Source organism: Bidens hawaiensis, unplaced genomic scaffold (genome assembly GCF_021521415.1).
Source record: "Bidens hawaiensis isolate Kalapana, Puna unplaced genomic scaffold, B.hawaiensis_p1.1 tig00027361_1, whole genome shotgun sequence".
NCBI lineage: Eukaryota > Viridiplantae > Streptophyta > Magnoliopsida > Asterales > Asteraceae > Bidens > Bidens hawaiensis.
Window position 1 is genome coordinate 189,765 of NW_027494437.1, and position 27,491 is coordinate 217,255.

Genomic DNA, 27,491 nt, shown 5'->3' on the forward strand with positions numbered 1-27,491 from the left:
ATGATTTTAAGGATTGATTGGAAATACTTTGTAGCGAATACAATGGTTTTAATCATGAATTTTTATTTAGATTAATATATGGTTGTGATGTGATGTTGTTTCTTATTTCTTTCTTACCTATCTTTTTATTACATGTATGGTGTGTTGTATATGAAAGAAAAATTCATGTTTAACATTTTATACTGTGATTCAAGGAAATGGCTGGAAGAAATGCTGGACACGGACGTGGTAACATCAACTTGACTGCAGCTGAACTCCAAACTCTGCTGAACGACCATGCAGCGGCCGCTTTAGCCGCACATGTTCAGAACCAGGCTGGGGGTCCAAGTGGAACGTGTACCTTCAAGAACTACCTTGACTGCAATCCCAGTACATTTAAGGGCACTGAGGGAGCTATAGGCTTCCTGCGTTGGGCTGAGAAGGCCGAGTCGGCATTTGAGATGTGCAATTGTCCCCTTGCCAGTAGGGTCAAATTCGCTGCTGGAACACTTGAGGATTCTGCCTCACTTGGTGGAATTCGAACGTGCAGATCCTTGGATTGGAACTGGCTAACGCGATGAACTGGGAGGAGTTCAAAAACATGATGCGAGAGGAGTACTGTCCGAGAGAGGAGATTTCGAAGTTAGAGTCAGAATTTTGGTCACTGAAGATGGTGGGCTCAGAAATTGAAGCCTACACTACCCGTTCACACGAGTTGGCTGTGATGTGTCCGCGGATGGTGGATCCGCCGAGTAAGAGGATTGATATGTATATCGATGGGTTAGCACCGCAGATTCAGGGCATGGTGACGTCTTCCAGACCAGCCACGATTCAACAAGCGATCCGTTTAGCTCACAAACTGACGGATCAGGCTGTGACCCATGGTGCGTTACCACCTAGGGGTTCAACCACTAAAGCCCGTGACAACCCGAGTAATGACAACAACAGCAACAGCAACCCGAGCAGCGGAAAGAGGAAGTTTGACAACACCAGATCCTCGTCCTCGAACCTCCCACCGCAACAACACTACCGTAAGCCCGAATTCACTCAGAGCTTTAACAATCAAAGTCACAACAACAATAACAATGGTAGCGGGCAGGGTTCGAGCGGATATGCTAGGAAATATCCGAAGTGCAATAGGTGCAACTATCATCATATTGGCCCATGTGACCGTGTCAAGTGTCAAAGATGCGGAAAGATGGGTCACCAGGCGAAGGAATGTAGAGGAGACCTTGCGGCAAAGGGTGCTCCTAAACCACCTATGACGACGAAGGGATGTTTCGAATGTGGGCAGGAAGGTCATTTCAGGAAAGATTGTCCCAAGCTGAAACAGAACGACAACAATGGAGGTAATGGAAGTGGCAGTAGTGGTGGAAGCAATGGCAAAGGAAGAGCTTTTGTGATTGGGTCGGGTCAAGCCCGCAATGATCCGTACGTGGTGACTGGTAAGTTCCCTGTGAACGATTGTTTTGCTTCTGTATTGTTTGACACTGGAGCTGATAGGAGTTTTTTGTCGAAAGCCTTTAGCCAACTCTTAGACTTAACTCCAACTCCGTTAGATGCTAAGTTTCCTGTTGAATTAGCTGACGGTAAGACTATAGTAACGACTCATGTACTTGCGGGATGTAAGTTAAAACTGTCAGGTCATATTTTTGATATCGACCTTATTCCTTTTACGCTTAGTAGTTTCGATGTAGTTGTCGGCATGGACTGGTTATCCGAGAACCGAGCGGAGATTATATGTCACGACAAGATAGTTCACATTACTACCCCTTCCGACGAGATCATTTCGGTCCGAGGTGAGAGAAGCGGCATGACCACCAGCGTCATTACCCTTATGAAGGCGCAGAAGTACCTACGAAAGGGTCATCCGGCAATTTTGGCGCAGATTGTTGAGAAACCCGCGGAGGAGAAGCGAATTGAAGATATACCAGTTGTGCGAGATTTTCCGGAAGTCTTTCCGGAGGATTTGCCTGGACTCCCTCCTATTCGTCAAGTCGAATTCCAAATCGAGTTGACACCCGGTGCAGCACCCATAGCACGAGCCCCGTATTGGCTCGCACCGGCGGAGCTTCAGGAACTGTCCACTCAGTTGCAAGATTTGTTGGATAAGGGTTTTATCCGACCTAGCTCATCGCCATAGGGAGCCCCTGTCTTATTTGTCTGAAAGAAGGACGGGACTTTCCGCATGTGTATCGACTACCGGGAGTTGAACAAGGTGACGGTCAAGAACCGTTATCCTTTACCCCGAATTGATGATCTGTTTGACCAGCTTCAAGGATCGAGTTACTACTCGAAGATCGATCTGCGATCTGGTTATCATCAACTGAGAGTGCGCGAAGAAGATATCTCGAAGACGGCTTTCAGAACACGGTATGGTCACTACGAGTTTTCGGTTATGCCTTTTGGCCTAACCAACGCACCAGCCGTATTTATGGATCTCATGAATCGAGTATGCAAGGCATACCTCGACAAGTTTGTGATTGTTTTCTTTGATGATATTCTTGTCTACTCCAAGAACGAAGCTGACCATGAAGAACACTTAAGGGTAATTCTGGAATTGTTGAAGAAGGAACAACTGTATGCTAAACTCTCGAAATGTGAATTTTGGCTTCTCGAGGTTCACTTTTTAGGACATGTGATCAACGAGAATGGTATCCATGTCGATCCCGGTAAGGTAGAGGCCATCAAAAACTGGGAAGCACCTAAGACTCCGACTGAGGTGCGGCAATTCCTAGGACTGGCCGGCTACTACCGACGTTTCATCGAGGGATTTTCAAAGATTGCTCAACCCCTCACCGCTTTGACTCACAAAGGCACTAAGTATAATTGGGGTGACGCGCAAGAATCCGCTTTTCAACTGTTGAAAACCAAACTCTGTAGCGCCCCTATTCTAGCCCTCCCCGAGGGAACGGAAAATTTTGAGGTACACTGTGACGCATCTATACAAGGTCTCGGTTGTGTACTGATGCAACTCGAGAAGGTTATAGCTTATGCCTCTCGACAACTACGGGTTCACGAGAAGAACTACACGACCCATGATTTGGAACTTGGAGCTGTGGTGTTCGCCCTTAAGATATGGAGGCATTACTTGTACGGTACCAGGTTTACCATTTACACCGACCACAAGAGTCTCCAACATATCTACGATCAGAAGGAGCTGAACATGCGACAGCGTCGTTGGGTCGAGCTGCTTAAAGATTACGATTGTGCCATCAAGTACCACCCTGACAAGGCCAATGTAGTGGCCGACGCACTCAGTAGAAAAGAAACAAATAAACCCAGACGAGTGCGAGCATTGCAACTCACAATTCATGCAAACTTACCCGACCAGATTCGCGAGGCGCAACTTGAAGCTTTGAAAGATGATAATCTTCCATCGGAACTCATGCGGGGCATGAACAAGCAACTTGAAACCAGATCGGACGGGGTCCGATATTTTGAGAACCGGATTTGGGTTCCACGGTATGGAGAGTTGAGAACTCTGGTGATGGACGAAGCTCACAAGTCCCGATATTCTATCCACCCTGGCTCAGATAAAATGTATCATGATTTAAAGGCACTTTACTGGTGGCCGAACATGAAAGCCGACATTGCCACCGACGTGAGCAAATGCATGACTTGCGCCCGAGTCAAAGTAGAATAACAGAAACCATCTGGTCTACAACAACAACCGAAACTCCCAATGTGGAAATGGGAACACATCTCAATGGATTTTATTACGGGTTTACCTAAGACACCGACGGGATGCGATACCATCTGGGTGATCGTTGACCGGTTGACTAAGTCTGCACACTTCTTAGCGATTAAGGAATCGGACAAAATGGAAAGACTGACTCGTGTTTACATGAAAGAAGTGGTGTCCAGGCACTGAGTGCCTGTCTCAATCATTTCTGATCGAGATTCTCGTTTCACTTCGCACTTTTGGAAGTCGCTGCAAAGCGCACTAGGCACCCGTCTTGATATGAGCACAGCATACCATCCTCAGACGGAGGGGCAAAGTGAACGAACTATTCAGACCCTGGAGGATATGTTGCGTGCATGCGTATTGGATTTCGGAAAAAGTTGGGAACCTCACGTATCTTTGGTAGAGTTTTCGTATAATAACAGCTACCACGCAAGTATTAAAGCAGCGCCGTTTGAAGCGCTGTACGGACGGAAGTGTCGATCACCACTCTGCTGGGCAGAGGTGGGTGACAGCCAAATCACTGGTCCGGAACTGGTACTCGAAACTTCGGAAAAGATTGTTCAAATTCGAAATCGCATGGCAGCAGCACGAGATCGCCAAAAGAGTTACGCCGACAAGCACCGAAAACCTCTCGAATTTCAAGTGAACGATCGAGTGTTACTCAAAGTCTCACCTTGGAAAGGTGTGGTTCGCTTTGGCAAGCGAAACAAACTCAACCAACGATATGTTGGTCCTTACCGGATAACTGAGCGTATTGGTCCGGTGGCGTACCGACTGGACCTACCAACGGAACTAAGAGGCATACACAATGTTTTTCACGTATCCATTTGAAGAAATGCCTATCTGATGAAACCCAAGTAGTCCCTCTGGAGGAACTGCAAGTCGATGAACAGTTACACTTCATTGAAGAACCGGTTGAAGTTTTGGACTGGGAAACCAAAACACTCAAGGACAGCAAAATTCCAATCGTTAAGGTTCGTTGGAACTCGAGATGTGGACCGGAGTTCACGTGGGAACGCGAGGATCAAATGATGAAGAAGTATCCTTACCTTTTTGAAGGGCTGACCAAACACAGAAAACCGCGAAACCCGACAAACCGTCAGAAATCACCGGAGGTATGAATTAAATTTCAGGACGAAATTTCTTTCTACTAGGGGATGATATGACAAACTGAAAATTTTTCTTACTTTTTCAGACACTCATCACGACTTGACTCAAATTTTCGGGACGAAAATTCTTTAACATGGGAATGATGTGACAATCGTCAATTTCAGGTTAACTCCGTTAACTCAACTCCGTCAATTCAAACTTAAGATCACTGAATCTATAACGCACACTTCATTACATTTAAACTAGGGTTTAAATGACGCTTAACACTCACTACATGTGTAGTCTTTCGGGATTTGCACCGAAACGCAAACGAGTTGACGCAAACGATTGATGAATAAATGAAAAACGTCAAAACAGTAATTATGTGATAACTATGTGTTAGACTTATGTGTTATGTGATAACATGGTTATAAACGTAAACTCAAGATGTAAACAAGTTAGTTTAAGCTTGGAAAAGTAATACTTAGAAGTGGAGGGGCCAAAGTGTAACATATTATTCTATAAATAATAACAATAAACAAACCCTAACACACTTTTTCTTTTCTTTTCCTCCTACCCCGATCGGAAACCCACCCTCCATCACCCTTGGCTGCCGTCACCTATACACACACATACAACTAGGATTTCAAGCTTTTGATTGAAGAATTAGGTGCTAGGAAGGTATAATCGATTATCCTATGCATCCTTTATACTTGATTTTGATGTTTGTTGGGTTAATTACAAACCCTAGGTGCCGATTTTGATATGGTGTTGTGTTAATATGATTGTTGATTGATTTGTTGATGATATGATAACTAGAATGAATATTGTTACATGTTAATTGTTGTGTCTTTGATTTGAGTTCAAAACAAAAACCCTAATCATGTATGTAATGTGTAATTGATGTGCATGGATGGTGTTTATGGAGTCTAGAGTGTTATATGAATGCATGATGGTTCATAGATAGTTAATATGTTGAGTTTGGATGCAAACAGTTTCTGGACAGAATGTGTTAGTGATGTTAAATTGACTGTAACGAGGTGTAAAGGTAAAAATTGGTTGAGATTATTGGTACTACAGTAAACTAGGTTGAGTCTAGTTTCTATAGAGTATAAACTTGTAATTTTTGGACAAGTAGAAGTTAACTTTTATGATTTTACAAAAACGTTGTGCAAAGATGAGCTGTTAGACCTGCTGTTAGGTTGTTTTGTAAATGTTATATCTCATGAACTACGAGACCAATTGGGTTGGTTCCACTTCTGGAAGTTGACTTATTGAGTTAGGAACCTAACCCAAGTAGTCTTGCATTTATTGGATTTTTCGTTTAACGGGAATTTCAAATAACATTCTGTTGCGCATGAATTTGACTGTTATGAGTTTGCTGTAATGATTTGATGATTGTGAGAAAACTATGTGAAATAAAAATATAATAAAATATGTTCTGGAAACCTAAGACATATATGCTTCTGTGATGATTTTTGGTAATATAATTTAGATGCTATGATCGGTGGAATAGTACAATCTTTCAAGTAGAATTTCTGTCTCGGTGAAACTAGCTGCTGAGTTTTGTGAAAACGCATGAAACATGATACTTGCTATATAATTGTTATGTTTTGACCAAATTACCCTTGCGGGGAATAATTGCTAATTGATTGTCATAATTTGACCAAATTGCCCTTATGGGGAATAATGGCTAGTTAATTGTCATGATTTGACCAAAATGCCCTTACGGGGAGTAATAGCTAGTGATGTACTTTATGAATACATGACACGTATATGATTGCTTACACATGTAACGTGTCACAAATACACTTGTTAAAGTCACACACGATTCACAAACAAAACACGAAACATGTTATGTGCATAGGTATTATGTGCCGGGTCTAGAGACTCAATAATATTCCGACACTTAGAAAAATCTCTTTGTTGTTTTAGAACGCTAGAGAGAGTTTTTCTGTGTCGCGCATCTTGGTGATTTAATTTGGGAATTTCTTCGCAAACAGTGAGTTTCACTTTCCCCTTTTAAACTTTTTAAACGCTTTTCACTTGGGGGAGATAACATACTCCGAAACGCATTTAAGATTTTGTTAATATAGATTATATATCACTTGTAAAGACTAAGTGGCAAACGCGTTAACTAAAGTCCTTCATTCACATCGAACCGTTTAATATTGGATAATAGCGAGTCATTGTTGAGTAGTACTACTGGGTTTGACAAAACCCACCCAACGCTAAACTCGACTGGATGTCGAGCGGGTGTAATCTTGGCTAAACACATACCATGGTCTGGACGACCTGGTGGCAAGGCAAATTGATAAACAGTCAGCTTCGGTGTCGAACACTTAGTGATACTTGTTTTATAGGCTAGCTACCTATAGATATATAATTGACATAACACTATCTGGTAACGCAAAACGCGGGTAACGCAAAACGCTGTAACGCAAAACGCTTAACGCAAAACGCTGAACGCAAACGCTAAACATTTATTTTTATATAAACTTGTGAACTCACCAACCTTGTGTTGACACTTTTAGTATGTTATTCTCAGGTAGCCGAGGCGGGCGCGCGGTTTAGGAACATGCATTGCTTGAAAACGCTTTTGTTATGCAAACATACTTTTAACAGTTATCATTGGTTTTAAGTCGTCCTGCGTGACGTAACTTTTGGTTAAAGGTTTTTTTACGCTTCCGCATTTAATTACTCGTAAACGTTTTCATGGTTTTGAAACTTTGTTTTATGGTTTGGTTATAACTAATGATTCCGATCCTGTTAGTTCACACCCTCTGACGGTAAAACTCCGTTAGTGGATTTTGAGGGTGTGACACATAAGGCAAGGCTTCATGGAGGACTTCGTATTCTTGATATATATTTACACACACATAACTTATTATACATATCACTTATGACTAACTTCCAACCATTTTTTGTTTTTTCATCTTATTTACAAGTTCCATGGTGTGGGTTTGTATAAGACTAACCTCGGTTTAACCGAAACTAGTCCAAACCGGAAACCGAACTTTTGTTTACTAGTTTTGTTAAAATAGTTGTTTAAACATGTTTATTGCTAGATTTGAGTTTCAAAAATCATTTTTACAAGTTCTTTGATATTAAGCATATGGAATCCATCTATGAACTCATTGGGAGATGGAAACCGAACTAAACCGAAACTTTTGCTTAAAAGACTTGTAGTTAACTTTTTAGTTGTAAAATTTAAGTTTTCTTCATTTATAAACCAATATACAAGTTCTATGATATCTGGGCATGTAGAAATCATCTATGAACTATTTGTGAGATGGAGACCGAACCAAACCGAACTATATAGACTTTTACTCGCTTAAGACACACAAGTGTGTTTTTAGCTATCAAGGCTTGTATATTTATTTAAAACTAGTTTACAAACTGATTTTAATTATTTTCTTAAGTACTTGGAATTGTTGGATCCAACTTGATCTCATCACATAGTTTGGACCGACAAAACCGAACACTTGCTTAACGTGCGTTGTTAGTTCTAAACAATATATCTACATACTTGGTTAAGTGTTAGTATATTTTAATGAGTTATCTCATAACAATTAATATGTTGGAAAGTTGACTTTGGGTTTGACCATTTGTCAAGACCCGAATCGACAACCCGAACACTCGTTAAAAACCCGTTTTAGTATCTTTGTCCCAAAGGAACTTGCATTTTAGCATTTTTCCCACCTTATTACTTAACATTGGTTAAGTAAATATTAAGGTTAGATACTTTAACCCGGTTTCGAGCAAACTTACATTTTTAAAGGATTGTTATTATAAATTCTTAAATAGTTACATTTTAAACCTTGAACTTTAATTGTTTACTTTTTGCAACAATTATTTTATTTAAAGATCTTCAAGACAACATTCTAAATCCAAGATTTTATTGTCATTTAGGCCTTGCTCGTTAAACTTCATCCATCCGGTTATTCATCTTTTACCGATCAAGTTTTATACTTGAACGTGAGTAACTTCATACCACGTTTTCTATCTTTTGTTTTGGGGTGACATTTCATACTTATTCAAATCAAATGCTTTATACTTGAGTCTTAAACCACAAACGTTGTTGTATACTTTACTTGAATAATTGCTCGATTTGGTGTTTTATGCTTATATGCCTATGTGTTTATCGCTTTCGGTTGGTGGAATCTATAAATCCTAGACTACTTGGCATCCCCTTGTAGCAAGGTGTCGTTAACGTAATGCAATTAACGATATTCTATTAAATCCTAGAACTTGGCAATCCCTTGTAGCTAGGTGGCGCTAACGTAATTCTATTAGCGATTGTCAATTTATCCAAGTTTATAGCTATTATTTATGGTTTCGTATACTAGTTTTGTGGCTTTTCATACTATATATATATTGTTCAAACTTATGAATTGCTCACCAACCTTTGTGTTGACAACTTTATTTTATGAAATGTTACAGGTTTGCATCTAGGTTGATTATGGAGTTCAGTGAAGAAAATGACACAAATATCGTTAGGATATTAGCAAAAATGAACAATATTTTATTTGCTATATTTTGCTATATTTTGTTGTATTTGACTTATGAATATTTGGTTATGTGACATTTTCGATGTTGTGAAATGAAATGAGTTTGTTAAATATTGTCGCTTTAAATAGTGTCATGCGCTTATGGGCAATCGTTACACCTCGGCATGTTCCGCCGCCTTTGGTCGGGGTGTGACATATTCTGTCTTGAGTATTATTAGGGCTCAGTCCCTTTCTGCCTTGAGTATTATTAGGGACCAGTCCCTTTCTGCCTTGAGTATTATTAGGGCTCAGTCCCTTTCTTCTGTACCTGGCTACCTCTTACATTCATTCCTAACTTACATGCATATCATTCATACATTATACATAACATTCTTATCCATAGGTATAACTTGGCAGTACGTGCAATATCCGAAGATCGTTCATGCACCGACAAGCAATCGTCTAGACTTTTCACATAATCACATATGGCACACACTTATCACTTAGGATAAATGTATTAACAATTTCACATCGAGTATGCACACAGCCCCGAAAACATAACACAGAATGGGGCTAGAAACTCACCTGAATGCGGTTACGTTCACCGTTAATAGTTATTCCTATCTTGAGCTGTGCACGGCTAACTATATAATGATTACATGTATTAATTAACTATCACTATCTATATCGCGTTTCTAGTTAAATCATAACCCACAACGAACGGGGGTCCGGGGGCAGCGCCCCTGGCAGCGGGGTCTAGGGGCGGCAGCCCCTAGCAGGGTCCAAGGGGTAGAGCCCCTGACTGGGGTAGAGCTGCCAGGTCAGCTTGGAAAAATTTTATTTCTATTAACTGTCTTATCACATTTTCCATTAGCATTTCGAATCATTAATTAATTTGCTACTTAAAAGTTCAAGGGCTTCTTTGTAATTAAATCATTCTTTTTTCTAAGTTCAGGGACCATTCTGTCCTTTTGTTAATCTTCTAGTTCGTTACTTGGTTCTTAACGAATTGGTTTGTCTTAACGAACTGGTCATTGTAGCGAATTGAACCCTCTAACGAACTGGTCCTTTAACGAATCAGTCCATATAACGAACAATTCCAGGTAACGAATTGGACCTTCTAATTCATTATCTCCTTTAACGAATGACTACAACGAATTGAGGTTAATTCATTATCTTTTCCTTAACGATTCTGGACACGAACTAAGGCTAGTTCGTTATTCTTTCCTTAGCGAATCAGGTGATGAATTACCTCTAATTCGTTAACTCTCCGTTAGCGAACTAGGGTTAGGTCAGAGAATGTCAGAAACATTCTCTGACATCGTATCCTCGTACCAGCCGCCTTTCCGGCGCCGTCGCCGAAAAAACGCGATTTCGCTGGAAAATCGAGTTTTGACTCGTTTTTCACCGTTTTTCGCCCAGTTCGATCCAGATTTGAGCTAGGGTGATCCCTAAACTCATCTTAGGTTCTGTATACCCGATTCCACCCGGATCTCGTGACTTAAACGGTTTAACGGTGTCGGCTCGTCGTTTCGAGATTATATCTAACGGGTTTAAGCTCATATAACATCATACTATCATTACCTCGGGTCGGTGCTCGGTTTCTTTCTTGGTTTCGGCTAGAGAGAGAAGGAGAACTAGAGAGAGATCTTAAGTGTGTGTTTTAGATGGTGTATGGAATATGTGTAAAATGAGGAAATAAGTGGTGATTATGGTTTATATATTTATGGATCATGGGCTTAAGCCCATGGTCTTTCCTTCTTTCTTTCATAACCCAAGTCCATAACCCATATCCATTTACCCAACACTAGCCCAACTCATATTCTATTTATCTAACCCGATAACTACCCACTATAAAATAGACGAAATTTATTTCATTATTATAACCAAAAGTAGGATGTTACAAGATTTGAGAAAGCCCCAAATTTATAAAATAGAGTTCTTGAGTTAAAATTATGGGTTAGATGAGGAAGATGAAGATATATGGGTAAATGGGTCAATTCAACAATTCTTAACAGGTCAAAGGAAGGCCAACTAACGGTAGGAGTCAAAAAAACCCGCCTGAGAAATCCAATGGTACAACATGCGCAAATTCTTTTTCAGTGGTTAATCCATCTCGCGATGATATTTTCCAGGGAGGCAAACAATAATTTATCAAATTAAAATTATGCTTTAAATAATTTGCAATTTAGTCCTTGAACTTAAGCTGGTTAATCAAGTTAGGATGCAACATCATGATAGTTCTAAAATCTGTTTAATAACTAATTAAACTTGCGTAACGAATAAAGCAAGTAATGACGAAATGTAAACTAAAACGAACGATAATAATTCATCATCTTTATTTAATAACGAACGTTTGAAAAAAAATAAGTAAATAAAACATGAAAAAAAGTTAACGGGTCTGGTTTTCAAGTTTGAGATTTGATGAATGTTACAACTTTACCATGCTTTATTATAGTTTTACCGAATCAAACCGTCCCAACTTGACTTAAACCTCAAAATAAGTAGATCGAAAATCATAACACAACAGTTGTACAAAGTTTAATGGTGATGTATTTGCTAAGATGATTAGAGATATTGTTGTCCGCCTAAACCTAAGCATGCAAATATAAGGCCATGCAAGTATAAGGCCATTATATATTAAGAACCTTAACTATTAGCTTCTAACACACTTGAGAGCATCGTAAGATCTTTCGTGGCCACCAAGATACTCTTCCCTTTACTTATGTAGCATATGGACATATGAGAAAAACATGATCCTAATATTTTTCTTATAGCATACGTAACATGCAGGGCCGCCTCCGAGAATTTATATGCCTCGGTCAAGCCAAAATAAAATGCCCGTAAACTCAAACGAGTAACGAAATAATATAAGCAAAAAAAAAAAAAATTTAGGCCTTATGTAAATGGTTTTTTGTTTGGTTTAAACAATTAAATTTTTAAATGGGCTTACTTGGTTATGATTTAGGTTGTGTAAAAATTTTTTTGTATAAAAAAAAACTAAAAAATGTCTCAACTGGGACTAGAATCTACAACCTGTTGGTTGGAAGTCATACTCATTTACAATTAGACCAAACTAGTTATTACACAATTAAAGTAAACATTAAATTTTGTGCCCCCGAAAATTAAGTGTCCCGACCGGTCGCCCATATTTCCTATGCCCGAGCCGGCTCTGGTAAGATGCATGTAGATTATTGTATGTTAACACTCTTTTAGCTAGATTAGGGTTTAGAGGAATATGATTTTGGACTAGCCTAGATTCAAAACATGTAATTTTGCCCGGTACCCAATTTTTTCATAGGAATTCTATTTTTTTTTTGAGTAGTCATCGATGAGCTGCCTGCTTAAAATCATTGTTTAATAAGTTGATCTGTCACTTGCCTTATATTTATCTCATGTAAGATAAACGATAAATACATATTACACAAAATACACATACTTGTATTTATGTTTATTGTATTAATATAAAATAAAAAGGCAAATTAATAGATGAGCGGTCCATGAATGTATATTTCAGCTTCAACCTTTAAATGCTACAAAATTCAAATCTTTAAAAATATAGTTAGTTGTTTAAATCAACGTGAGTTGTAATGCATTACAAGCCACCATATTAGAAATTCAAACATTTTATTAATCGTTATCTTATTCTTTTAACGATCAATAAAAGATTAATTTTATTAATATAACTCAACTAGGCTTAACAAACAGCTAACCAAACCGAATATCACAATCACCATTAGTCACCCTATTACATTTTTTATCATCAATTAAATGAACACCACTGTTAATGTTAGTCTTCTCATGATTAATTTAAGGTCATGAGGTATACTCTAACTCCTATATAGGTTAAAGTGACATGACACTATAAAAATGGATTAAACTACTTCTCACTTGTGTTAAGTGTGTTAAAATGGTCCATGAGTTATGCTTTTAACGGGTTAAAATGAACGATATACATTAATTATGTATTAATTACTAATTGATTTGTTATTATTTATTTTGGTAATTAAACTAAATGTTTGATTTTAAATTAAATATTAATAGGAGAGAGATGAAGTTAAATGAGTTAAACCATTTCCTTTGGATGACATAGAGTGAAAGAGAAAAAATGAGTGATGTGAAACTTATGTGGAATTAGAATAGATTAGAGTATACCTCATGACCTAGCTACGCTAGTTTCAAGTTCAACACCGTTTTATTTCTAGCCATTCAAATAATGATTACTAATTGTTATTGACTTAAAAAATATAATAATTTGAACTAGATCCTGTTTCAACACATTATTAGCCATTATTATTTAACCAACTCTATTCTGTTATTAAACTATGCCATAATAAAAAAAAATTACCCAAATGAAAATGAAACTTTGTCTGTCTAGGATACTTATACCTGTTGACTAAGTCAACAACAGCAGCAGATAAACCTAATCCACTCGGCTGCAGCTGGTGTCATTGTCAGACCAAATCAGCATTCCACTGTTGAGAACCCCAATCCAAGACACTCAGGAGCGTCTGCTCTGCTTTCAACATCCATGGGCGGGAAACAATACCCCAAATCTTTTTAAATTCATAATTATCATTTTCCTCTATTCAAAACCCACCCATTTCCACTCTTCTCTATCCACCATTGATGCTGCTACAAGAACCTTTTAAACCCATTCATTTTATCACCATTTAAAGATATATATTTACTGACTCTGCTCATCACATTCCTTTCAAGTTTGCATCTTTTTGGGTATTTTTTGCTTTCAATGCTATCTTTATTTGATATAATTATGTGGGTCAGATTTCATTTTGTATCTTGACTTATTGATTCATTTTGGGTTCAAATTTAGGGTATTTATTGACTCTGTTCATCAGATTTGTTTCAAGTTTGCATCTTTTTGTGTTTATTTGCTTTCAATGCAATCTTTATTTGATTTAATTATGTGGGTCAGATTTCATTTTGTTTCTTGACTTCACATTAATTAGTTTGGGTTTAAATTTAGGGTTTTGAGTGAGATGGAGAAGAAGAGTTGGTTGTGGAAGAGAAAGTCATCCGACCGGAGCCCGGGTGAGACCGAAAGCTCCACATCCATATCGTCACATTCCGAGAGCAATTCGGATGAAAAGGTGCAAAATAAGTTGAAGTTTATGACTTTTATGGAGAGATTATAGTTTTAGGTCAATTTGATGATTTATTATTATTTACATTTTTTTAGGTTGAGCAGGAGGGTTTGAGGAAATCGATGAATCATTCGCAGTCACCGGAGGTTAGTTCAAAAGCTTCCACCACGAATTCGGAGGCAAGTGAGAGTTACAAGAGTTTAACAGAAAAGTTGTCAGCTGCTCTTGTGAATGTTGGTGCTAAAGAAGATTTAGTTAAGCAACATGCTAAAGTTGCAGAAGAAGCTGTTGCAGGTACTACTGTAGGACTGATTATCTAGATTCGTTCAAAATTTGCTCGTTTGTAAATGAGCTGAGCTCGAGCCAAGGTTGGCTAGCTTGTTGGCTCGCTTACAATAAAGCTCAAATCGTAACCCAATTTTTAATACGCATGAACTATGAATTTTAATACAAATGTTATTTAATTTTTTATACATATCCATATGTATAAAATTTAAATTTTAAAAACAACCAAGACAGCTTGGCTTGGCATGTGGCTTGCTCATTGGCTTGTTAAATTAAAGCCCAATTTGTAACCCAAATTTTTGATGCACATAATTTATTACACAAATTTTAATATACTTAAAATTTTAACATGAATTTTAATATAAATTATGAATTCCATAAATTTTATATTATGCGTGCGTCACATTTATTATTTTCAGTTTTTATACATATCAATATGTTATTATATAAAACGTTTAAATTCTTTTAAATATAAACGGGCCATTTTGGCTTGGCTTCGCTCGTTTACAGCTCTAGTTATTGCAATTTGAAATCACCGTGTCCAGTTTCTTGATCTTTGGGTAAACATATATTACTTCTAAATTTCTAATTAGCTTATTACCTAAGAGGCCAAGTAATCATTTTTCAACAATAATCAGTTACATACACTGAACATATTATTGAATTTAGGTTGGGAAAAGGCGGAAAATGAAGTTACAAAGCTGAAACAAGAACTCGAGGAAGCTGTGCAGCAGAACTTAGCTCTTGAAGTTAGAACCAATCATTTAGATGGTGCTCTTAAAGAATGTGTTAAACAACTAAGGCTAGCAAAAGAAGAACAAGATCAAAAGATCAATGATATTATAGTAGACAAAGCACAAAAATGGGATTTGATAAAAAACGATCTTGAAATCCAAATTTGTACTCTTCAAGCAAAACTACAGGATCTTGAAAGCTGTTCGGTGACTGATCCAAAGATTCTTGTAAAGCTTGAAACTTTAGAGAAAGAAAACTCGACCCTGAAGTTTGAACTTAATGCTCAATCAGAAGAATTAGAAATCCGGACAATTGAGAGAGATTTGAGCACACAAGCAGCAGAAACTGCAAGTAAACAACAGTTGGAAAGTATAAAGAAAATGGCTAAACTTGAAGCCGAGTGCAGAAAGTTACAATCTTTGACACGTAAATCGCCTGCAGTTAATGATAATCATAAAGCTGTTTCAATTTCTTCGTTTTATGTTGATTCGCTTACCGACAGCCAGTCGGTTGATTCGTTTAAGATGCATAATTTGGAGAATAACGAAACCGAACAAGGGAGTTCGGATTCGTGGGCAGTGGCGTTAATGGCTGAGCTTGATCAGTTTAAAAGTGGGAAACTTGGGGCTAAAAATGTAAATGTGGCATCTTGTTCTGAAATTAATAATATTATGGATGATTTCTTGGAAATGGAGCGGATTGCTTCTTTGTCAGAAGGTCAGAACGAGACCCCTCGTTGTACTTCTGAAACCGAGCTTGAAGTGATGAGTCAGCAAGTGAGTGGGTTGAAAGAAAAGTTGGAGAAATTGGAAGGTGAAAAATGTGAACTTGAGAATGCTTTGAATTCATGTAAAGAGTCTCTTGCTTTGTCAAATGCTGAGCTTGCTGATACTAAAAGGCAAATGGTTGGCCTACAGAAGGAGTTGACTTTGGTCAATGAGTCAAAGGAGATTCTCGAGTCTCGAATTGTTGATATGGAAAAGAATGAACGAATCATGTCTACAGAAGTTTGTTCGATAAAGGAAGATGTTGAAAATGAGAGGCGGTTTTCGTCTGAAATGAAGAGTAAATGTGAGCAATTGGAAAAGGAACTTGTGGACAAAACAGAGGAAGTCAAACTTCAGATGGTTGCTAAGTCAAATGAGGAATTAAAAGTCAAACAGGTAGACTTTCTTACATTACATTTGTATTTGTAATTTCGTATTCTTTTGCATTGAACCATTGATTACTTTTGATGTTTAAACTAGTAGATGGGGTGTTTCAACCTGAGCCCATCTGGGTCAGAACCAAACTGATGTGTTTTTAAAACAATCAGTTTTGACTCGTTAGTAGGGTGTGCATTAGAGCATGAGATATTTTGGGTCGGTTTTCACGATGGGTTCGGTCTCAAATATTTGGGCTGCACCATTTATTAATTTTGTGTACATCAATTGACATTCAAAAATAAAATTGTAACCCATAAATTCAATAACAAAACTCGATTTTTTGGTTTTCACGGGTTCTGTTTGGCTACAAAAGTTGGTTCGGTTTTTATGGTCTGGTTCAATATTTTTGGTTTATCGTACTTTCAAAACCAAAACTGAACTGGAAATTCAGTTTTTGAGAAAACATAAAACCAAACTGGTTTTGGGTTGGGTTTGGTTTTGCGGTTATTTTGGTTACAGGTTGGTTATTTCAGTTTCAACCCTTATATTGTTAATGCTTTATTTACAGAATCTTGAAGTAGCAGCAGCTGACAGACTATCTGCATGCCAAAAGACAATATCATCACTTGCACGACAGTTGGAATCTTTAGCGACGCTTGAAGACTTCCTTATCGACACTGCAAATCTACCTGGTTTTTCTGGAAATCAATCTGTTGCAAAGACAGGCGGTGAGCTATGGAAGTTGCATTCAAACGATACATACATGCCTAAAAAGACCATAATCTCTGCACAACAAGTGGAAAACAATTCAAGTGTATTATTAAATGGCGATAATGATGAATCACCGTTGTCATCTTCTTCATCAACTTCATCATTACATCATTTTGGTGGTCGTTCTAGAAGCAAGAACAGTTTTGAGAAGCTGTTTTCTAGGAGTAAGAGTGGGGTTCAAGGTGAAAGTGGTCAAGGGTAAGGGTAAGAACAGACATATATAATGCTTAATAATATTGGATTAAACTGTGCTTTGCTGCTGCAGCATGGTTTTAGGATGTTATATTGTTTTTGTAACAATTGAAGTCATCAAATATTTGTGCATCATGGTTGTTTGATGTCAGTTCAATTATTAAACACTGGATTCTTTACGAGATCAAGTGAATTATTTGCTTGTAATCACCGTATATTTTTGCTTTGGTGATTGAAAGTGTGACACTCTTGATAGAAACTTCTGAACTGAAAACCATAACCGATCGTGTTGTTGCCTGAATCTTAGCAACCAACAAAATATGCATCAAGATACTATGTTTTTGTTTGAAATAATGTTCTTTTCAAGTTGTGAAACAGCCACTTACTCTGCTTTACAATGCTCTTTCCTCGAATTAGAAGTGAACTGGCCAAGATTAAACTTGGTTAGTGATGTGTGACATTTTCCTAAAGGTAATGCTATATCCGTTTACTTCATATCCATCTAATGAGAGAATAATAATAATAATAATAATAATAATAATAAGACCAAAATTAAGAGAAGCAATTGTGTGATGTGAAAACCGATCTTTAGTTAAAAAAATTCTTTTATAAGTACACACATTTTTTCTGAACTTTATTAAAAAAATTCTTAATCTACACAGTTGATTTGAATTCATCCTCTAATTTAGACTATTTATTCATTTTACACTCTATAGTATATGCTTTTGTACCCATGACCTTCAATTTCATATCATAATCACCTTACCATTCCAACAAAGTGGAAGTAGTTGTAAACTATTTATCTACTTATCTTATGTTAAATAAAAGAAAAAATAAAAACGGGTTAATCACTAAACCTATTTTAATACCCATGTCATTGTGCTTTTTTAAACACCAATTAGTAACATAATCGTTAGCTATATTCCCATGTGGTAGGTAACTCTTAATTGGTGCACATGCGTAATATAGAATCTCATGATGCGATTTATTCACAAGAAAAATGAAAAAAAAAGAATGACTTTAAAGATAGAGAGTAACTTGAAACGAACAATTCTGCCTAACAATAAACTAAACCTGGTGGTTATTATATAGCCATGCATTGAAATGAAAAAACCAGAAATAAGGAACTGCCTAGAACATGAAAATGTGTCATTCCACCATCCCCATTAGTTAACACATTTTCTTAAAACACAAGAAACATGGATAAAACCATCAATACTTCCCAACGTGCAAACCGGGTCACCCACTCGTCTCGGGTACTGAATAGGTTATTGTTCAGAGGTATTTCATATATACACATTTTTGATATAATTAATCCTCCAAAAGTAAAGCTAAAAGGTTATTATATAAGTTTAAGAAACATATAAAATATGGGGTTAGTTTAAAGTAGATATCCGTTAAAGGGTTCTGAACTGTTCTATTAAAGTAAACAGTAACTTAGTTATTAATAAATATTGAGCCGGGTCAAAGCGAGGACATATGAAGTCGGTGGTACAAATACGAACCACACAGACACCAATGAACTCCTCCCATATAATATAATTAGGTCGTTGATACCCAATGAGAAAACTCTTCCAAGATCATCATCATCCTTAATCATGGCTTCAGGTACCTTACCTACAATCTTACAATTTCTTCTTTTTAACAATTTCCACACAACATCAATTTCTTACGTTCCAAATTATGTGTGCTTCCCTAATTCATTTCAATTCAACACGTACGTAACGTACCCTAATTATGATTATGATTATTATTATTAATATGCAGATTACGCCAAGAATAATATTGTGGCGGAACTCGAATCAGCCTCGCAATTGCGGGCTGCTGGATTCTTCATTACCCGAAGGCCATGGCTTGGTAATTTATCTTCTCATTCATTCTTCATTATTATTTCGTTCAATTTAGGAACTTTTTGTTAAATGGTGTTAAGCAACTGAATATAGGACACCAATCACGTTAACCCTTTTGCGACTCCTTTTATTGATAATTAAAGAACAGACTCTTCTAAATTAAATATATTCTAAACATAAAGTAATTAACTGTGTCTCTGAACTTATCATCCCCTCGAGATCAGCTTTACCTCCCTTGTGTTTTCCACATTAAGGCTGCTTGTTGTGGGGCTTCAACAATGAAATGATGGGGCTTTAAACCACAACACGTTAAAGCCCCCTTGCCTACGTGGCAGTGACGTGGTTCTTTAACTTGACGCTTAAACCCCACCACAACAAGTAGCCCACTGTTCGGGTTCTTCATGTTGCTATTGCACCAAAGTTCAGTGCTTTTGTACGATAACATAAACAAAAATAACGGATCTTGGTTTTTTGCCTCTAGTTAGGTATATGTTGCTTTTTCACAAACTTCTTTTTTTCATGTGAATGAGTGCAGATCTTTATGGGGTTAATGTAAGACCAGTTGCTCCTTTTGGTAGTACGTATAGTAAGCCGGTTGTTGATTCATCGCTGATACATAAATGCTTGCCAGATGAACTACTGTTTGAGGTATGCAATATATTTGTGTATTCAATTTATTATGTTGTTACTTTATAGTAATTTCTTCCTATGTAGATTTTTGCTAGAATGACTCCATACAATTTGGGAAAAGCAGCTTGTGTTTGTAGAAAATGGCGAAATACCGTGCGTAACCCGTTGTTTTGGCGCAACGCGTGCTTAAAAGCATGGCAGGTATTATCATTATTATTGTTGTGCAAATTGCAATCCTGTTTTACCATGTTTAATTTAATTAGTGTTTTAAAATATGTACGTTGTATTTTGACTTCTGTAAAGATAACTGGTGTGGTGGAAAATTATAAGCTTATGCAAAGCGTTTATGATTCCTCGTGGAGGAAGATGTGGTTATCGAGACCGCGGGTCCGCATGGATGGTGAGTTTTAAATGTTTGTTACTTGTTTTACGAGTTTTGTGTTGTGAAAATATCTTCTTTTATGAAGGTATTTATGTGAGTCGGAACACATATATCCGTGCTGGAGTTGCAGAGTGGAAGGTCACCAATCCGGTTCATGTGGTACGTTGTAATTTTATAAAAACGCATGTTGGTAATGTGAAATCTTATTATTTTGAAAATGTATGCTAAATAATTGTCTTGTAGGTTTGCTATTTTCGGTACCTCAGGTTTCATCCATCTGGAAGGTTTTTATATAAGGTTATTCATTTACTGTCTTCTTGCATGCAATTATTTAAATGATGAAGAAATAGAAAGTAATATTATCTCTGGTGTTGTATTACATTATCAGAATTCATCTGAGAAATTAAAGGATGTGGTGAAATACATGAACTTTCGTTCCACAAAGGCTGAGATTTGTCATAGTGGTCGCTTCACAATGTCTGAAGACAAGGTTCGTCATATATACCCCTGAAATCTTGCACAATATCATATTTATTCAGCCTAAAAATTAATATTAGATACACCGATACAGAATATTTCAAATTTCACATTTACCCATTTCATATTTTCATTAAATACATTTTATAATGTGATAATCATACCCTTCTCTTTCTTCTTACACTCCGAACTCTCATATCCTAATGAAAGGGTATAAATATCATAAATTTAACAATGGATATATTTGAGATCGTTCTATATGCAGGTTGAAGGTGCTCTTTTGTATCCTGGTTTGCGTCCCACTATTTGGAGAATCCGCTTGAGGTATTAAATATTATTTTTATTGTTTAATTGCTTATTTTAAAGGATATTGCTCAATTTGTTCGTGTGGTTTGACAATATTACAAGTTTGGTCCTTAGATTTTAAAAGTTGCAAACTTAGTTCAAACATATGTGATGTCATGTGTCATTCATGTGAGGGTAATTGTGTCTTTTCAAATTTGGAACTCTTAGTCTCTTACAAATAGTATTTCAAACCCCCAGACTAACATCGACTTCATCACCTTCAGTCAGTGCAAAATTGAAGGTTCAACCCATAATCCTAAGGTGTGATGAAGTTGGTGTTAGGAGTTCTGAAGTTTGAAAGAGTATTTGTAAGGGTTCCAAATTTGAAAAGGCACAATTACCCTCACATGACATCACTCTTTCATTAAAAACAAACTGGGATTGACGGTGAGGACCAAACTTGCAACCCTCTCACAAATGTTTGGACTATGTTTGCAGTTTTTAAAATCTGAGGAAGAAACTTGCAATATGATCAAACCACAGGGACCGTTTTTGAATTTTTTTTTCTTTATTTTATGCGTGGAAGGAATGCAATACGTTTAGACTTATGATGTCATGGTTGTTTTGATGTTTGAAAAGGTTACGAGGTACCATACCCGGGGCTAACAACCGGATGGATCTTCTTTCAATTGTGACAAGTGGCGTGCAAGAAAGTGAGGTTCCGGGGCCCGATGGGGACATTCTTGGAGTTGTTGAAGGGTGGCAGGATGACGAAACACATAATCCAGAAGTACCTGCTATTTCTCATACCAGAGGTTTAACACCTTTTGTATTTGTTCCATTTGAAGAGGTATGTTAATTTACCCAGTTCTTGCATTCTTGATACGGGTCAGTTGTTTCATACGGCTCATATTAGTAAACGGGTCGAACTCACCACATCTTAGTACTTACTAACCCTTAATAATTACTTTTTAGACGGACACATCAGTTCTGAATCTGCCTGTAGAGCGCATGGATTATTACGTGCCTGGTTGAATGGAACTGCATTTGTAAATAAAATTGTTTGTTAAAAGTTATGTATGTTTGAAGTTGTATGTTATAATATATAGTTATAATGTAAGTCTAGGAGGGGAAAATGTGATGTGGGATTGTAAGGTTTTGTGGAAGTTATGGGCTTATGGAGTTATGTCACCTAGCTAGCCTCTATAATTATAATGAACTTGTTATAAACTATCTTTGTTAGTTGGGAAAAAAATTATAAGCATGGTTTATTGCGAGTTATAGTATTTTTATTATTGTATTTTATTAAAAATTAAGATGATTACATCCAAATCAGTGAGAAGTTAATGATGATCACTTCCAAAATATAGTAGCTTTTGGTGGAATTTCAATGAAGGTGGATTTGTTACACTATACATTATTGTGTTTATGTGGTTATATGTAATAGGGTGGAAGTGCGGTTTTTGTTCATGTGGTTTGTTATTTCAGTCAAAAAGTTTAAACTTTGCTATTTCCATTCCTAGAGTTTCACAAATTGTTGTTTTCTAGACTTTTAGCACGGACTTAAATTTTCAAGTGCGTGTAAGTTGTAAACTTTTTAAAACACTTAGCACCAACTCGAAATTCACTCTTTTAACTTTTAAATAAACAACACTACGAACAGCATTGGTGACATGCTATGTGTAGATGCATATCTAGTGGTGATATGCTATATGCTAAAAGGGATAAAAGTCAATCTTGCCTACTTCAAGAAGAATATCGGGTCTCCTAATCAATAGCAAATGGGATGTTTCTTATGAAGCTTCTCATTGATCTCAACTAACTTAATTGATACAAACTCAAACGAGTTAGTGTTTACGGCAAACAAGTGTATGTCATAAACGAGTAAACACATAATAACATGATCAAAACGCGTTTAAACGGGTTCAACTTGTTTATGACATGCATAACACATCATATATCGTGTTAAATAAGCTGATGGGTCTATATGACTCGTTTATCAAACAACATGGTTTTATAGTTCTAAATAGTTTTAAAATTGCAATACTAGTAACTTTTATTATATCATGTTAATTTCTTTTTTATTTTTAACTGCGTTTAGTAGTTGTGTTAAATGTGTCGTGTCATCCTTGTTATTAACCATGTTAAATCACTTAAATGTGATGTATAATGTTCATATAGAAGAGGATGAAGTTGGTTGGCACATGCCACATAAGCACGTTTTTGACACACATGCATGCCACTCATCAACTAACGTTAGTGTTCCGTTAGTATGAGATCATTGGGAGAAAATATATTAAAAGGTGGAACCGTTACAAAACATTTTGTTTGTTGAGATTGTTATTTGCTAATAGTCAACAGTCATGATTATTTAAACCCAATTTTTCTAACTTTTATATATAAAATGTATTATTCAGTTATATATATCATTATCTTAAGTATAGTAAATATATTGTATTAATAAATGTATATTTAGCATTAGCACACTAAATAAAAATTACAAAAATAGTTGGTCATTAGGCTCATTGCCTAACTACTCAGGCTAATTTATTAAACAAATTTATGTTAATATTCATGATTGAGCTTGTTTAAGCTTCGTTTGAATTTTTAACAAACCGATCTCGAGTAGATCATATCGTTTAAGCTCGTACATGTGCCGAAACGTGGCGTGTTGACATGCCTAGCCACATTTGTATTTTTGAAAATTTGAGGATTAAATAGTTTATAATATTTTTCAGCCAATATATCCTTAATATCTTTCGTGTCTCACTCTATCAAAACTCGCTCATACACCCTAGAAATCAAAATTCAAAATGTCAGACCACATACATGTATGAAGTGGCTTCCTGTGAAATCGTTGATACAGTTCCGATCGGTCTCCAAAACATGGAAGTCGATCATAAACAGCTATGATTTCATTATTAAGCATTACAACGGCCAGCACGCACATGTACAACATCTACTTGTAATGTATAATGATTTATTTGATGATGAAAAATGTGTTAAGTTTGTTGATGATCATACGTTTCCCCCAATAGAAAGTTAACCTAACTATTCCTTTGGTTAAGAAGCTTGAATGTCTTAGGATAATTGGCAATTTTCACAACTTGTTGTGTTTGTATGGTGCGACTGTTGAGGACTGTGGAATGGACATGCTTGTTACTTGTTATCCTTCTATTAGAAAAGTTGTTGTGCCCAATGTAACAGAAGGGAGAAATGCAACTACGGTATCTGATAATGTAATGGTTGTACTTGTTAATCTAGTTTATTTGAAGGCTTTATAGTCCTTTAATCCCTTTAGTTGTTTGTGTTTTGCACATTACCAGTCATGTTGCATCCATGATGAAATTGTAGATTTTGAGAAGGATGCATGGCAGTTGGGAAAGCATGATTGTATGGTTGATAATGAAGTGGGTCAACTGCAAGACCAAGTTGTTGAAGTTGACAAGGAAATGGGTCAATTGGAATAACATGAACTATTGGCTTATTTAGTACAAGAAGATGAAATATTCGGACCAAATGAAGAACATGAAATGGAGTCGGGCCATGATTATGACCCTGAGGTTTTGAAAGCAACTTATGACTATACTATGGAGCCGGAGGAAGATTAATATTATAATCCATATGAAGGCGAGCATGGTTGGGACTCTAACTGGTCAAATGATGATTGTCATTGGAAGTAAAAGTGAAGTAGTTGTAATGTTTGTACTTTAATTGTAGTGTGATGTGTTACCTTGAATCAGTTGTTCGAATAAAAGTTTTTGCAAAAGACGTTGCTGCTATGTTTTAACAAGAGTGTTTTGATTAAGTTTCTTTTGACTTAGAAGCATTTGTCAAACCATCACAATCACAATGTCATACAACTAGTTTTAAAAATGTGATACAACAAATCACAATCAACATTCCACATAAAATTGTCATAAAACAAACCCACATGACATATTACTAGTTTTAAAAGTGTCATACAAGCCATAATTGTTTAGATATTGTCTAGCATAAACCACCCACATCCACATCATAACAACTCACCTTGTTGACTTCATTAGGGTTGACTTGGTTGGGGAGCTCCTTGCGAGGACCTGATTTGTGATTGGGAGCTTCTCACTATATCTGATGGAGGCCTGCAACTCATGATGTTGTGGCCATACTCTCCACAGTTTTTACATTTCAAACTCTGCCCCACCTTAGTCAGTATACCTCCTGTAGAAAACACTTATTGAACCTCCTCTATTTCCATCTTCCTCTTCTTATTAGTTGCCATCTTCTTCTTCTTCTTCTTCTTCTTCTTCTTCTTCTTCTTCTCATCCCGTGCCTTCTTCATGTTCTTCTTGGGTCTACTAATCTATGTAAAAACAAAACAAATATAATGTCATATTGCTTAGTTATTTATCAATTCTTGCACATACCAGACTACTACTTACCTGCTTTTCATGTTTTGGTGGAATTAACGTTGTTGGCCATTTTGAACGGGTCCACATATCAGGTCCTGGGATTGGTATGATTTGGTGCACATACACTTTCTTCCAAGCGTCTAACTAGTATGCTTCATCAACCCACTTTTCCAATGGACCAGCATGGGTGTTATTTTGTGGCATGACATATAGAGCTGCAACCCCATGTTTGCATGACATACCTGTCAAGTCCCACTTCTTGCATATGCAGGTCTCGTTCTCCACATTCACAACACACTGGCTCCTAGCTAATACTTATAACCTACCAACATAGTGTAACATCCCAAATTTCTATGAATAATATTAAAATGTTATTTACGTTGGAAGAATTAATTTGAGTTAGTAAAAAAATGATAATAATAATGATAAGAGGATGGTAGGCAAAAATAGATGGGATTAGATCATGAACTTATGAAGAAGATGAGCCTAAGGTCCATGGGCTTAAGGAGTATAAATACCCCTTAAACCCTAAAACCTTTCCATGTCCATCATTCTACACCTTAGCTTACACCATCAAAAACACACACTTAAGCCAAACACTATCTACACCATTCTAATCAACGATCCAAGAGCAACCGAAGGTAAGAGATCATTTATCTCAGCGGACCCAACATTTTAGAATCCGACACCGCAGCCCCGGGATGCCGAATGAGCCATTTGAATCTAGATCTATCTTTAATCGGGTGTTTAATCAATCAAAAATGAGCTTACGGGCCACCTTAGCTTGGATCTGGACACCCCGAAGCTACTTGGACCATAAACAATCAAAATCCGGCTAACCGTGGTGGTTAACGACGGCTGACGGTGTCGGAACCGCTGAAAACCCCTAAAAACGTGTTAAAGATAAGCTGACCTGCGCATATGCGGCGGATATGTGTCAAGCGGATAAGTGGGGAGCGGATATGTATAAACGTATAATGCGGATATTTTTGACTTATATAGGCGCATATGTATCCGGCGTGTATGTACTTATACGCTGGAAAACATATACATTAGAATCATATACGGGGGTTTGAACTTCAGTTTTCGGATGAGATTATTAGTAAAGAGTTATTAATAAAAATAATTTTTTTCCAAGCTAACCTGACAGTTTAACCCCAGCCAGGGGCTCTGCCCCTTGGACCCTACTAGGGGCTGCCTGATGTTGTGTGCTTAAAATGGTTGGAATTGGTTTTTAGCTTTCACACAAAATCATGTTTTAAATTTATAAAAGTAATTTCTACTAAGACTAAACACACACAAAATAGGCAAGTGTACCTATCATATACAGAATAGTATTGGTAAGACCCAAGTATCGATCCGTGGACACAAATGTTTCTAATAATAAATCTTCGTTTTAGTTCAATCGGAGAGTTTTAATCATTTTGGGGTTAATTTTTAAACTTTTTATAAAATAGAAATACTTATATATATAATATATAGGTGACAAGAAGAGGAATTCTAAATGAGTAATTCAACTATATGAAGGTTACCATATAAGATCAACAATCCATTCCATTCTTCCTTGATGATTATTAAGTAAACATGTGACAAACTTGCCCTAATAATATATGATATAATAGCCCCTCATTTCTAAGTGAACATATTCTATGACATAAAAGAAAGTAGCATGCGTATTTTCAAGTCCACCCTTGCTTAATCTCATACTACCATGATAATGTCAATTTAAGTAGGCAAGTAGTTTGGTAAAGTAGAAATATTAGGATTGAGTTCGATTTCTCAAATACCAATTCTAACAACTTCGAGTGGTTATAGTTTAGTCACACAACCTCCACTTGGTTGATTTAATTAGGTTATAATTACACATTCCATTAACATATGATTTATTTAACTAGCATGATAACCTAAGCAATCGTGTTAACAATGTTATTTCAGAATTATTAAAACTAGAGAAAATAGATCATAACTTATATCTCATCGTTTCTAAGTACAATATA

At 36.7% G+C, this 27,491-nt stretch overlaps 2 protein-coding genes across 3 annotated transcripts; both read left to right on the forward strand.

The window, feature by feature from the left end:
• Positions 1-13,664: 13,664 nt before the first annotated feature.
• On the forward strand, positions 13,665-17,796 carry LOC143575399 (filament-like plant protein). Of its 2 annotated transcripts, XM_077059796.1 has the most exons (5): positions 13,665-14,132; positions 14,234-14,357; positions 14,447-14,645; positions 15,306-16,534; positions 17,085-17,796. In XM_077059796.1, exons 2-5 carry the CDS (start codon positions 14,247-14,249, stop codon positions 17,487-17,489), a joined length of 1,944 nt encoding a protein of 647 aa, XP_076915911.1. In that variant the 5' UTR covers positions 13,665-14,132; positions 14,234-14,246; the 3' UTR covers positions 17,490-17,796. The 2 variants fall into 2 exon arrangements, with proteins under 2 accessions (XP_076915911.1, XP_076915912.1); XM_077059797.1 differs by lacking the exon at positions 13,665-14,132 and having other exon boundaries at positions 14,182-14,357; positions 14,456-14,645.
• Positions 17,797-19,021: 1,225 nt separating this feature from the next.
• On the forward strand, positions 19,022-22,333 carry LOC143575405 (F-box protein 7-like). Its single transcript, XM_077059800.1, has 11 exons — positions 19,022-19,087; positions 19,247-19,336; positions 19,865-19,977; positions 20,044-20,160; positions 20,263-20,359; positions 20,427-20,500; positions 20,585-20,638; positions 20,730-20,831; positions 21,084-21,142; positions 21,743-21,953; positions 22,079-22,333. Exons 1-11 carry the CDS (start codon positions 19,078-19,080, stop codon positions 22,136-22,138), a joined length of 987 nt encoding a protein of 328 aa, XP_076915915.1. The 5' UTR covers positions 19,022-19,077; the 3' UTR covers positions 22,139-22,333.
• Positions 22,334-27,491: the final 5,158 nt, after the last annotated feature.